At 58.6% G+C, this 14,165-nt stretch overlaps 2 protein-coding genes across 2 annotated transcripts; both read right to left on the bottom strand.

Annotated features, from left to right (window-relative positions):
- Positions 1-5,758: 5,758 nt before the first annotated feature.
- Positions 5,759-7,372, bottom strand: LDBPK_271580 (hypothetical protein, conserved; the record flags this gene model as incomplete). The annotated part of the gene is made up of 1 exon (XM_003861963.1): positions 5,759-7,372. The coding sequence occupies one exon, from the start codon at positions 7,370-7,372 to the stop codon at positions 5,759-5,761; it is 1,614 nt and encodes a 537-aa protein (XP_003862011.1).
- Positions 7,373-11,805: 4,433 nt separating this feature from the next.
- Positions 11,806-13,197, bottom strand: LDBPK_271570 (molybdopterin synthase sulphurylase-like protein, putative; the record flags this gene model as incomplete). Its single annotated transcript, XM_003861962.1, has 1 exon — positions 11,806-13,197. The coding sequence occupies one exon, from the start codon at positions 13,195-13,197 to the stop codon at positions 11,806-11,808; it is 1,392 nt and encodes a 463-aa protein (XP_003862010.1).
- Between the last annotated feature and the right edge of the window lie 968 nt (positions 13,198-14,165).

Below are 14,165 nucleotides of genomic sequence, written 5' to 3'. Positions count from 1 at the left end.
CCCGCTATCCTGCATACATCCCGCGCCCGCCTCCGCCTTCCAAACCGTGTCGCACTGCTCGTCAGCCAACGGGATGCAAAGGAGAACTGAGCAGCAGCCGCGCAGCAGACGAACGGTTTCTGATGTACAGGCGCGCGCACACATACACCTAGAACGGGGAAAAAAAAACGAAGAACCCAAGACGGGAAGGAAGAAGAAGGAACGTAAAACAGCAGACACTATCAAGAGCTGTGCGACACTTCCTCTACCCCCTTTCATGCGTGAATTTGCCTTTCTTGCTCTCTCTCACTCTCTCGCTCTGTCTCGAGATGACAGAGAGACGCTGTATGTGTGTGTTAGAGGCAGTCTCCACCCACCCACGCCCACACACACTCACGAACCCTCGCACTCCGAGTGGTGCCATGCCCACCCACCCCCTCCTCCTTCTCGCATCTAGCGCCGCATCCCCCTATGTCTGTGTGTGCCATACACACAGACACACACACACACACATACCGCACAGTCGTTGGCGAAGCGCAGGGGGAGACGCGCATCGAGAAGGGGGAGAGGGAGAGAAGCAACGGCAGTGGGCAGCGGGCGACGACAACAGTATGCTTTTTTTCAGCGTTTCCGCTGCGCGCGTGCGTGTCGTCGGGTGCGCTATCCATCGAAGTCTACGCCTGTGACAGCCACCCTTGAACGGTCTGCTGCTCCCTACACTGCAACGCTTGCTGTCAGCACACACATACACACACACACAGGGGCACTGAGAGAAACAGGCGCTACTACGTTCAGGCGAAGAGCGGGGAGCAGACACACCGCGAGAGGGAGACATAGCACAGAGGAAGGTGGGAAGCCCCTCCACCCATCTCCTCGTATCTCGCTTCAACACGCATGCAAGAGATCCACAACCATGTCTGCTGCTGACACGTGCCACGATTGCGCAACTGCGCAGGCGACAGAGGAGAGAGTGAGAGTGAGGGTGAGACAGCGCTGACCAGCTGCACCTCGGCCAGCGCGAAAGGGTTAAGAAGAAGCGTTGCCGCACAGGGGCGTACAGGCATCGCACGTGTGAGCTGTCGAAACATTGGCCGACTAGGGAGTGGACGAAGAGAGCAATATATATGTATATATACGGTCGACAACAGACAGCACGGAAGCTGAGAAGGCAACGCACGATGCTCATTCGCGTATCGTCACACACACGCACACACACACACACACACATTATAATGGCGTGCGAGAGGGGGTAGGGGAAGAGGAGACAAGAGGACATGCAGCGCACGTCGAGGCGCCAAATCGCGTGGTTGGTGTAGGAAGGACATGCATGCCGATCATAGTGGTGAACTACAAGCACAGAGAGAACAGAGTGAGGCTGCTGGGGAGACGCACCGAGTGCGATGACGTGGAGACGACCTAATACGCTCACGCAAACGGTACCGATCCAGTGTTTTGTGAAGGTGGGAGAGGAAAGAGGCGAACAAAAAGAGAAACTGAGCGAGGATGCCTCGCAAGCGCACACACACAGAGCGGGCACAGAGAAAGACGAGTGGGGATGAGACGTGATGGCGCTACTCTGTATGTGGGCTGCCTTGCGTTCGTGTGGTGCATTCTGTGTGTTGAGGGTGATGACCTCAGGGCTGCGGGAGAGCAGCACGCAAGAGACGACGAAAGAAATGGATAAGTGCCCATCACGCGACTTGGGCTGGCAGCGGCGAGGAGTAGTGCTCGCACCTGCTCCACCGCGTACCCGTCGTCGGCGATAGGCGCCGCAACAGGAAACAAGAAGACAAAACTAAAAAAAATAAAGGTGCTGGTGCATGCGGCGCGCTTGCCGATGCGTGTATGCGCGGAGGACCGGGCTTAAATTGAATGCTGCGTGGTCGGCAGCAAGAACACCATCTGCTCATAACGCCATGAGAGATGAAGAAGGAGAGGGCATGTGACTCACCGCCACGCGAGAGCGACCAGAGGCAGCTGAGGAAAGATACACCCAAGGAGAGAGCGCGCACGGAGCAACCGTTGGGTGGTGAAGAAAAAGGAGGGAGGGAGAGCAGAGCAGAGCAGAGCAGAGGAGAGGAGAGGAGAGGAGGAGGGCATCATGAGAGACTGTTCGGGCACGTGCGCATGTGAGCCCGGTCGCAGCTAGGTGTTCGTGGGTGGAGAGGGCCGGCTACGTGTGTCTGTGAGTCTGTGAGGATGTGGACGAATCAACGCCCCTGCGCTTTGGCTATGCGGCGGCATGAGGTGAGAGCGATGGAGCGGCTGCGAGGGAGGGAGGGGGAGAGAGAGCGTGAGTGGCTGTGGATCTCGCCGCTTCTTCTGCTCTCGTGCATGCGTGCGCGTGTGCGTGTGTGTGTGTGTGTGTTCTCCTCCCCTCCTCCCGCCTAACACGACATGTTGAGGCAGGGCACACATCTCTTGAAAAAGAAAACGGTGAAGGAGGGAGACCCAGCGCACGGAAGTACCCAAAGAAAGGGGGGGGGGGGACGTGCTGCGCCAACGGAAAGACACACACGTCCACCTATACACGAACGCGCACACGCGCGCACGAGAAAAAGATACGAGAAAGAGATACGAACAAGACAGCTGCGAGGAAAACGGAGGAGGAGGGGCACGGAGGCCGGCGGCAGCGGGGGAGTGAATACGAGAGCAGCGGCAGAAGAGGAGAGAACACCTTCCCGCTAGTCACCACCGTGCTACAGTAGAATGCAAGCATGGACAGAGGTAGGCATGCCGCTCATTCCGCGCCCAGGGAGAGCACCAGCAAGGAGTAAAAGGGACCTTGCGTTGAGGGTCTCTGTGAGTGCGCACATTGCCAACTGTCTGTCCCTATGCTTCTGTTTCCACTGCTTGCTGTGCCTGTGCCTCCCCATCTCCGCCCCGGTATTTGGAATCGTGCGATGCACCACGTATACACCACGCCGCTCCCCTTGATGTTCGCATCGATGTGCGCACACGCACGTGCACATCAGCTGTCTATATGCATGTGGGAACTTTGCAGAAGAGAAGAACGGATGAGGGGGATCGCCTGGAAAGAACTCAGGAAGCGAGTAGCGGATAGCACAATCAAGCGAACAACCAACCAACCAACCAAACAAAAAACGACACGCAACGCACCAGTCGGCGTTCCACCTTTTTTCAATGGTATTTGCTGCGGCGTGGTGCAGCGGTGCAGCCACTGTGGGCGAGAACACCGCAAGACGAGTCGAGCAGGAAGGAAAAGGGGGCTAGCATGGAAAGGCGTGCAACGACGGCAACTGGAACTGCTTGCAATCAAAAACAAAGATGAACGGCACAGCTGCGTCCTGTGTTCTAAGGCGGGGCCTGTGGAAAGAGGGATCGGGTGACAGCGCCATTGGTACGGTGACATCAACATATTCGCGACATGAAAAAAAAAGAGAATAGATGCTGTGCATCTCGCTACTCGCTATCGTCAGTTCCTCAGTCTCACTCATCCTCTCTCTCTCTCACCAATGACTCAAGCAAGCGCCAGCAGAAACACACGCGCACACACACCGACACACACTCCCGACGTGGTACTCGTTGCTACGCTCACTGTACCATTCCGCATCTCCGGCCTCCTTGCTGGCACGCCAATACGTGTCCATTTTCACGCATTCAATCTCGTACACCGTGGCGGCGGCGGAAAAGGAAAAATAAAGGAAGGAAGGCTGTAGCGGAAATGAACGGGGCAGGCAGAGTCGCGCTTGACGAGCGCACGGCGAGCGTGAAACGGGAATAAGTGGATGCACTGGACGCAAACAAGAGCCATTCTACCTGCGAAGACACACTCACATACACCACGAGAGAGAGCGTGAGGGTGACGGGCGCAGATGACAGTGCCGGGGAGCGAAAACGGATGAAAAAACGCACGTGCCGCGAGAGGTAGGGAGGCCAGAATGTACCGCACAAACACGCACACACACATGCGCTTGCAGGGTGATCCAGCGGTCTTGTGTATGTCCGCTTGTATGCAGTGGCTCGAGAGGAGGGGGGGGGGTGACTTTTAATGTTAAAAGTTTTGTTCGCATTTTTTTTGCATTGAGGTAACGCCTCTCTTGCTGTGTTTTCGTCCCCCTTCCCCTTTCCTCCACATGAGCACATCTCTGCAATGTGCGTCGTTTCTTCCCCACCCTCCACCTCCTCTACACGACGCTCACTCGCTTCTCTTTCTCCATCACTGCGCTCGGCTCGTTCCCTCGTCTCCTAATTCGTCGCGCTCTCTTCGTAAAAACAGCAGCAATCACAGGACGAAGTCTTCGCGGCGTCGCTACTCTTTCTCCGCTCCGCTGTTCGCCGCTTCGTGCTTGGCAGGAGATGGGCAATAGTAGCAGCTGCCACTGATCGTTTGCACGCACGCACACACACGCTCAGATACTCCGAGCACTTCTTGAGAGAGAAAGGGGCTCAATGCGCACATACACTCACAGCGCCACATGCACTGACATCCGCCACGACCCTCTCCGCCCAAACAGTTAAGACGGTGCAGCAGCTAAAGGAAGAGCGGGGAGGGGAAGGGTGCGTTGCCCTGCAGAATCGCGCGCAGTGCATTTACAGCAGCACGCAAACAAGCAGGTAACAGGTGCGCGCGCTTACCGCACAGGCGAGCAGTCGAGGTGACAGAGAGCTCGAGTCGAAGGGCAGTACAGGGACCATCAACTCAGAGAGAGACGCGGAGACGGTGAAGCACGAAATAATTCGAGTGTCTCCATCGCGCATGTGCTGCAGCCGTTTTCGTTGCTGTGCTCACGCTCTCTCTCCGTCCACACACTCCCCCATCTTCTCCCCGTCTGTCGTCCGTGGGGTCTCCCCTCTTACAGCATTCGTGCATGCAGGGACTTGTCAGTAGAAACAGTTTGAGTTGTCCCTCGTCGTTGTCTGCATTCTTTTCTTTGTTGTTTTCTGTTTTTAGCTGTCTTGTTCGCTTTTAGAAGATGGCGGACAGGCACAGTGGGGTACAAGCACACAAAAACACACACACACACACACACGCAGAAGGGAGGGGAAGAAGAACAAAGCAAGCAATGCATCACAAGCACAACAAATACACATGCCCACAAACACACACAGCAGCGTGCAGGGAAGCGTGGTCGGCGGGGATCATAATAACGGTAGTCTCTCCGGAGAATCGGGGTGGCCTCCTTCTTTTTCGTTTCCTTTATAGCTTATGTTGTCGCTGCACTGTTTCTGTGTGTTTAAACACCCGCACACGTACGCACACGCACACACAGGCGAGCATTGAACAGCGAGATGAACGGAGGAAAAGAGGGAGAGACCGAGAGAGAGCTTGCCAACCAAACGGCTGACCCATGCTCAACTTACACATGAGGACACAGCGACGTCAACACACAGACGCTCACACACAAAACGCGTACATGCAACGGAGCATGTGCAAACAACCAGAGCCCCCCAAAAAAACACAAAAAAAAAACGAAAGGAGAGAGGGGGGGTGGAGGGCGAAGCATCTAACTTGTCGCTGGCGACAGGAAGAAGACACACAACAGCCATGAAAATGACGCCAAGGCAGAAAAAAATACACACGTCAGCGACCCACAGGCGCAAAAGACGACGAGGAACGATGATCGCATTGCGTAAAAAAACAAACAAGCACACACACACACACACACACACACACACATGCATGCACGCGCACAGCACTGCCGTTTCTTGCGCTTCATTGATCATCTCCTTCCTCCGCCCTTCTTTGCTATCTCTCCCCTTTCGCTCCTTCGAGAGATGTGGGGCCATCACACACATGCGACTCGATGTCATAGTCCTACATCCCCAGTGCACGCTTCGCGGCCTCTGGATCGCTCGCCACGGCGTGCAGCTGATCTTGAGGCAGCATGAGCAGCTGCATGATGGACTGCTTCACCTCTTCGTCCGAGCTGGTCGCGTTGACAATGACAGCCATGACATCGGCAGTAATGCCGGGCATCAGGCGCCGGCGCATCTGCTCAATGCGCGACGGGGTATTAGCAAAGAAGAGCGGGCTGCTTGGGGTGCCGTCGTCATGCACGACAGCGCGGTCTGGGCGCATCAGCACCATGTCGTTCGCGATCGACCATGCGTTCGTGTTGCCGTCCCAGGTCAAGGTCAGGGTGCGGTCGAAGAACGTGGAGATCATGGGGGCCTTGCCGGCAGGGAAGGTGGGCTGCTGCGTCTCCGGCCGGATCGGGTTCCAGAGATAGCGCATCTTGCCGTGCACCGTTACTACGCACACGGGTACGCGCATGTGGTAGCTCTGGTCCATCATCACCACGTTAAAGTTCGGGTTGAACTCGATCTCCACTGCAATGGATTTGTCCCCGCCGCACATGTTCCGCAGCTTCGAGACGATCTCCTGCGGACCCTTAGCGATGTTACGCATCGACCCCGCACTGTCCGTGGCAAGGTTGCGAAAGTCTTGGCTCGAGCGCAGCTTGGAGACGTCGGCCTGCATCTGGTTGCGCAGCTGCTTCTCCAGGTCGCCGGTGTTGAGCACCGCGCTCACGGGCACACGCTGGGGCAGCGGCTCTGGGCCACGGCTGATGGACAGTGCGGAGAACTGAGAGCCGTACAGGTAGGTGATGGCGTCGTAGTTGCGTGAGGCCATGGACTGAAACATGGTCTGCTCAAGGTAGTGCAGGACGCTGAGCTGCTGCTGCGACGGCGGGGCTGAGTTGACCGGGTTGGGCAGGCGCAGCAGAGCCCGGTCCACGGCGACGCCGTCGATCATATTCAGTCGTGGCAGGTCGCGACTGAGGCGGGTGGAGTAGTCCTTCTGGTTCGTGACGGGGTTGCCGATGAGGAGAAGCTCGTTGAGGCCGTCATAGCGCTTCAGCCCGCTGACGAAGGAGAGGTCGTTGATGCTGTTGTTGCGGGCAGAGATGGCCGTGATGCCGCGGTGAATGTCAGCGTCTGCCAGCGCGGTGAGCAGCACCTTCAACTGACGGATGCTGTTGTCGTCCAGCTGCAGCACACGGATGCGGTCGGCGAACTTCTCTCGAAGCACCTCCGCCAGCACCTTGCAGAACGCGACGCTGTTGTAGTCCACACGTTTCTGCACTGGCTCGAGGTCGGGGCTGGCGCGGGTATTGGACAAGTTCAGCAGGCCGTTTGCCTCGTTGAATATCTGGCTGTACGACTTCTCGAAGAGAAGAGAGAGGAGCACCTTCATCACGTCCGCGCCGCCGCTGCTGCCGCTGTTGTTAGTGGCGCTATGGCTGTTGTTACGATTGCCGCCGCCGTGGTGGTGGTTGTTGAAACGACCACCACCGCCACCACGACCAAAGTCGCCGCCGCTGCGACCGCCATTGTTGTTGCCATTCCCAAGAATGCCGACGCCGCCACCGCCGGGGCCGCTGCGGCTGTGAAAGGCGTACCCTTTCTTTCCGTACGGACGCGACATGGCCGTGAGTTGAAAAGCAACGAACAGACACACCGATGGACTTCTAGGAGGGCGTGCTGCCTCGTTGGCAGCAAGAAATCACCCGCGCTACGACTGCGCGTGTGGTCGATTGAGGTTCCGCTCGCTCTTTGTGTGCGCAGGGACAGCGGAGACCTGAGCGGAAGGACAGCTGCAAAGGAAGGGGGAGAGGGGTACGGGGAGGGAGGGGGATACCGTCTAAGAAAAGGAAACTGTGCGCATGCACGCAACGAACGTCGGCAACTACAAAGACCGCGACAGTCGACACGCGCAGGAGCACGGTAATGTCTTCGCTCGCGTTAATTTTCCCTTTTTTTTGTGATGTGGTATGTGTGGCAGGGGAGGGGGTTGGCTTTTGTTTTCTTCAGTCAACGTGAGTGTGAGTCGGTTGGGCGGTCGGTATGGGGGAGGAGGGCAGGGCAGGGCAGGAGCGGAGCATGTGGAGAGACATGTGAGCTTCGATAGTTGGGCATCGTTTTCGCACGCGTACGCGTACTCCGTCGCCTCTTCACATCGGAGGAAAGCTAAGGGGTCGCGCGCACGAGTCGCCCTCCCTCTTCTTGTGCGCTTAAACGGGAACACAAGAGAACAAAAACACACAGGATCACACGGTCACGCTCGGTGCTGCTCGCAGAAGGACCCTTCTCCCTCTGACTGTCGGCCAACCGCAAGCGCCATCTGTGTGTGCGTGTCACTATGAGGTTGTATTGGGTTGTCTGCTTGGTTGGAAACTCGGCTCGAGCCAACGCGAGGAGGGGACGCAAAAACAGAGGAGCAGAAAGAGGCACGGAGGCACTGCGGTGCAACACACATAGCGAGAAAACAGAGATGGGGAGACGTGGGCGGGGCAGAGAGTGGGGTGGGGTGGGGTGGTGAGTGGGGAACGAGTAGCATATGAACCCCAAATGCCCTGCGCCTGCCTTCTTCGCCAAAACCAGGACAAGTCTTCACTTTGCGGAACGACGTTCGGGGCAGAGGACATGCACGTCTGCCCACTGATGGCACGTTATGGACCAGACGTACTCCTGTGTGTTGGGGTCTACGCAAAAGGAGCAGGGCATGAACTGGCAAGGCACCCACAGCACCCGTGTCCTACCGCGGCCGATCAGCGTTTGGTCCGGTTCACCCCGGCCTGCCTGTGTCACTGGCGTGTATGATGACAGTAGGCTCTTTGGCGTCCCCGGATTGGACAACGACGCCTCAAGATGGGAGAAAGGGGCGGAGTCATGGGCGTTTCCACGTCGCCGCCGCGTTCACGAAAGCAGCCGTCACCGTGATGGCTTCGCTGAGTGCCACACCAGGAAACCAAAGCCGACAAGACGGGCTGAGCTCGGCCGTTGCAGTGGTGCCCCGGCTCCACAAAGCCGCTGCCGCGCATAGTTACATCCTCAGCCGCACCGCTCTCGGTGTGGGAGCCACCTGTCGTGGTCGTGGCAGCGTTGCCGGCCACTGGCGTAGGTGGCTGCAGCAATGCCTCCGTCAACGGCGAGCGCGCTGCACGCAGAGGAGGCGACGGCGGCAGGACCCAGGGGGCTATGCGCGAAAAGACGGATAGCTGCCGCGTAGGACATGCACATCGCCTCAGAGAGAGTGCAGGTTCAGCGCACATGCCAGCCGACAAGTGCATGACTCGTTGCCACAACAGCGGCATCAGCTGACCCACCACCACAGACACACGCCGAAACAGGAAAAAAGACGTAGCCTAAACAGCGCCCTGTGGTGCCGCCGGCTCTGCGTTGATCACGTAGGGCTGAACGGCAGCGAGACGTAAGACGGTGCCGGTTTGCAAAGTGGTCGTCGCGCCAAGGCGACACCGGGCGACGTGAATGAGTCCGGCTTCGTTGATGAGAAGCAGCGACACGACTTCCCCACCATTCGTTTCTTGTAACGTTGATGTCCCGTTGGCTTGCCGCACCGTCTCCGAAGACATCAGACCAGCTCCGGGTTCGTCCTCGCTGGAGGAGTCCGCTACGCGCACCCCCACTACGCTCATCCGGACCACCTCTGCACGAGTGGCAGAACAGGGACAGCTGTTGGTAATGCACGCTAGTCATGGCGCATAATCGTCCACCGCAATCCCTTTTACGTTGCAGACTGTGTCTATCACTTGAATCGGCTCGAGTGCCAAGGAGCGCATCAGTGTCGACGCACGCAATCGCGAGAGTTCCGCGGATGCCATAGCTCCATAGTCGGCCGACGTCCGATGAGCTCCTCCTGGGTCTTGGCTCGTGGACGGCGAGGGCGTCGAGTCTGAACCTATTGTGAAGGCTGTGAGGAGACTTCACAGTATCTGCGCTCGATGTGGCGCAGTTCGTTTTTGAATGGGCGGCCGAGTCACGTACGCCGCTGTCAGTCGCTGCGATACAGATGCGGCAACGAGGCCACCCCGCGAGGAGATGATCAGTGCAACAGACGTGCACCCTTGCACGGGCTTCTCGACTTGTGTTTTCGGTAGCACTGAGCTAAGCGCCCCGACGCCTCCACGGCTGCAGTGCCGGGTGCTCTATCTGTAGCGTATCTGCTGTCGTCTTCGGTGGCTGTAAACGAAGAAAGCGAAATACCGACGATGTCCCGCGACGACAACGGCGTCACAGGGAGCATCTCGAACGGTGCGTTGGCAGTGCTCCATTGAAGATGCTTGCGACATGGAGCTGTCAAGAAACATTATTGACATGTTATCGCTATCGCCTCCCCCCTGCCTGCGTACGGTGCGCGTCAAAACCGACGGGCTCGCAGTTTCTTACACGGAGGGGAGTCCATTCTAGTGCAATGTGGCAACTTGCATCACGCCACGGCCCGGGCCGTCGTCTGAAATCGCAGACGCTCCCACTAAGGCCGCCACACGGCAGCGAAAAGCTGGTGGCGGTATGCAAGCGCACACGCCATGGCCCATCCGTGGACGTTGACTTGCCCAGCTGGAGTGAGGAAGAAGAAGCTGTCAGAGGCTGGCACATCTCCCGTCGCGTCCCCTGAACCCGATGCTTCTCGTGCTTCGACTGCTGCGCTGCCATCACAAGTGTATGAATGACGCGTTAGCGCCAACGTAAACGACGTGACTCACGGTATCGACGCATCCGACTCCCCGCGGCGACGTAATGCTCGGTGCCCCAAACAAGGTGCAGCTTCGCCGTCTCGCCTGCGTGTGGCGAAGCGCGCCCATGTGCCACTGCTCCACACCGCCAACAGGCTCGCATCGAGCAACACCGCCCGTCTAGACCGCGTCCCCATAGAACGATAGCGGCCGAGACTCTGCTCTGCACCATGATCGTGCGAGTTTCACGCCCCCTCCCCTGCCCAAAGAAAAGAAACCCAGAAGAAATTCAGGCCAGCCCTCGTCAAGGAAGCAGCCCATAAAAGCTACACAGAGAGGATCCAAAACGCAAGTGCGCGACAAGACGTGGCACGCGCGCTCGAGCGCACATCAAGCAGAGGGGAGCTGGATGAATGCCATTGCAGATGGCGATGGGCTTCGCATCCAAGCGCATGATAAAGAAAACAGAAAACAGAATCGAAGCACTCTAGAGAAGGATGCAGAGGAGGCGGAGGGCGGTGAGGTAGTCAAGCGCCACGCGCTCCAGCAGAGGCGCCAGCCGACACGTTCTAAGCGTAAGAGAGGCACCGTGGGTCCGCAGGAAAAGAATGCAGTTTGGGAGATGGGAAGGGGTAGTAGTGGATTGCCACTGGAGACAAGTCCTTCGCGTAGCCGGGCGTTGGCTATCTTGCAAAACGGCTGAGACACCCACAGCGTACGCGCCCGCTGCGAGGGAAAAGGTGGGGATGGGCTGAGACAGATAAAAGAGAATGGGCCGCTGGGTGTGTCGTTGCGAGTCATCGCGCCGCACACGCGACAGGGGCTCCAGCGAAGCCCAGCTTGGGTTAAAGAAAAAAGGCCGAAAAAAGAGAGGACGAGAAGAACAAGCATCAACATGGGGTCGAATCGCGGAGTGTGTTGCCAACGCTGCCTCGACCTCGGGCGCGTTCCGATCTGCCATTTCATGTACGCGAATCCTTCGCAGCGAAAGAGGAGATGAATTGGGGGGGGGGCGAAATCTGCGTGCCGTGCGAGAGATCCTTGCGGCTTACCTTCATGCGGTGAGAAGAGGTCTCAACACACGGAGAAGGGAGAAGGCCAACATTAGAGCGCCTAAAGCGAGAGTCTCTCTCACGCCCAACATATTCCCCGCTGCGCCTCCCTCTCTTTCCTTCCTCTGGAGCTCTACATGCATCGGTACTTGTTTTTCTTCTGTGTTGGCCGCATGCCAAGAGGCCAGGATCAGATGGTGCTCGTCATCACCACCCACTTTGGCCCTCGCAGCTGTGAGCTTATTAGGAGTGAGCCATTCGGTTGAACAGGAAGACGCCCCCGGCTTCATGTTTGGCCACACACGCCTCGCGAGCGAGCACCGACCATGCCGTCAGTAGTAGGGGAAGGCGCTGTCCACCTCGCGGTGGTAGGCGTTGAGGCCGCCGCTGACGTTCCGAAAGACGTATCTACCAAGCCGGGCGACGGCCGCTTCGTCGCCCCTCGCCTCCGCCTCCGCGAGCGCCGCGCGAATCAAGGCCACTGCCTTGAGGGAATTGAGGCCGCGACGACACAGCACGTAAACCACTACTTGTGGCCCTGCGTCGCCATGGGAGACAACAGCAGACCCTTCCTTCATGCAATCCGGTGTGTCGGACTGCGGTGGTAGTGCCTTGTCCAACACGTCCGCCAGCTGCGTCACCACCGTTCCCGCGCGCTTCCACTGCAGCAGCGACTGGTACGGCACGTTTACCGAATGCGCCAAGTGCGCCATGTCGTACTGCAAGCGTACACGCACATCGAGTGTGACACGGCGCTGAGCAGCAGCGGAGCCGCGCGCGTGCGCGGCGTACTCCGAGGCGCTGCACGATGTACCGGGTGGGCTCGGCACTGAGGTGATTGGGCACGAGTACGGGACGTACTCGGGGCGCGCTTGCGCGGCTAATTGCGGTAGTGGTGTCGCGTCCGCCAACGCTGCAGCGCTGCAGGCCACACAGTGTGGCTGCCGCCCGCGTAACTTGACGACGCGCGAGGAAAAGCGGAGACCGTTGAAGAGAAACAGGCGACCATTCAGTGTCTCACCGACTCCGGTCGCCACCTTTAACACCTCCAACGCCTGCAAGCAGCCGATCATACCTGGCAGAGGGCCCATAACACCGCTGTCGTTGCAGCTGCCGACCGTTTCCTGAGGGGGTGGCTGCGGGAACAAGCACCGATAGCACGGGCCTCCGCGATAGCCATACACTGAGAGCTGCCCCTCCCACCCCATGGCGCTTCCGCTAACGAGAGGCTTGCCGCAGCGCATCGCGGCATCGTTGATGAGGTAGCGCGCAGCCACGTTGTCTGTGCCGTCAACGACGACGTCGCACGTGGCAAAGAGCCGCTCGGCATTTTCGGGGCTGAGAGCCTCCACCACCGCGTCAACGCATGCTGCTGGAAATAGTCGCAGGCACGACGCCTTCGCACTCAGCGCCTTTGGCTGGCCGATCGCTGCCGTCGTGTGAATCACCTGCCGGTGCAAGTTCGACAGCTCGACGTCATCAAAGTCCACAATCGTAAGCCTCCCGACCCCGGACGCTGCAAGGTACAGCAGAATAGTGCTGCCCAGCCCGCCGGCGCCAACGCACACGACATGAGCATGGCGGATCTGCTCCATGTGAGCAGCGCCGATCTCCTCCACCAGCATCTGCCGGCCAAAGCGCTCTACATCCTCCTTCGTGAGGGTCGGCACCGAAGAAACGAACGCGGCGTGCGGCAAAATATCTTCCATCGCCCCTGCATTCATTCTGGGTGCACGCGAGGAAAGTTGAGCAATTCTGATGGACGAAAGGGAAGAGGGAGACCTGTGCGCGGGTGTCCGTGTGTGTGGGTGGCGGCCGGGCGTAGGCGCGTGCACGTCCCCTCGGCCTCCTCCCTCGCGACAACTCGTTACGGCCGTTTTGTTCGGCGCTGCCTTCTTTTGTTTTCCCGCGTGAGGGAGCGGATGGGGTGACGGTTCGCGGGCACCAGACGCCTAGTCCTATCACCGAGGGCGTTGCATCCCGTTCAACCGTCGGACAGAGAGAGAGGAGGGGTGCATCGATGCAGACGCGGAAGAGAAAGAGTCTACATCAACGGAAAAAAAAAGACCTGCCAGCTGGCAGAGGTGCTCAGACACACACACACACACACACACACACACACCGCAGCGGTGGTGGGAGGGTGGAGCCTGCTTTTCTAAGCGGCTCGTCCGAACCTGCTCGCCATCTAGTGGCCGCAGACGAGCTGAGACGAGAACCGTCGCGGCTCCCACGGGATACGCTCATGGTCAAGATACGTACATAAACAGACGTGCCAACACAAGAGCACAGTATTGTCCTACGGCAAACTCCGTTTTCTTCTCATTGCACGCAACCCTGATGACGTGCGGTCACCTCACCATGGTATCGGGGGTACGGACTGGCGGACTCGTGGCGCCGGCGGACAGGTCGTTGCTGGCGCCGTGCCGAAGAGACGTGTGGCCATGGTGATCACGCTTGTGCCGGCTCACTACGCATCGTGTCGACCATTTCAACAGGTGTACACACCCGCCTGCTGTTTTTCGGCATTCGCGGCGTTGCAGTGATGTCGAGCGTCGTTCTGGGCTTAGCCTGCGGTGTACGCAGTGGCATTGCGGTGGGCTGAGCGGCGCCAAGCGGTGTTGGTCGGCCCTGCTGCTTGGCATAGCCGTGGTTGTACGTGCGTATATGTCTGCTGACTTGTCGGGGGGGGGGG

The sequence above is a fragment of the Leishmania donovani genome, chromosome 27, assembly GCF_000227135.1.
Source record: "Leishmania donovani BPK282A1 complete genome, chromosome 27".
NCBI classification, from domain to species: Eukaryota; Euglenozoa; class Kinetoplastea; order Trypanosomatida; family Trypanosomatidae; genus Leishmania; species Leishmania donovani.
This window is presented reverse-complemented; position numbering and strand designations above follow the sequence as displayed.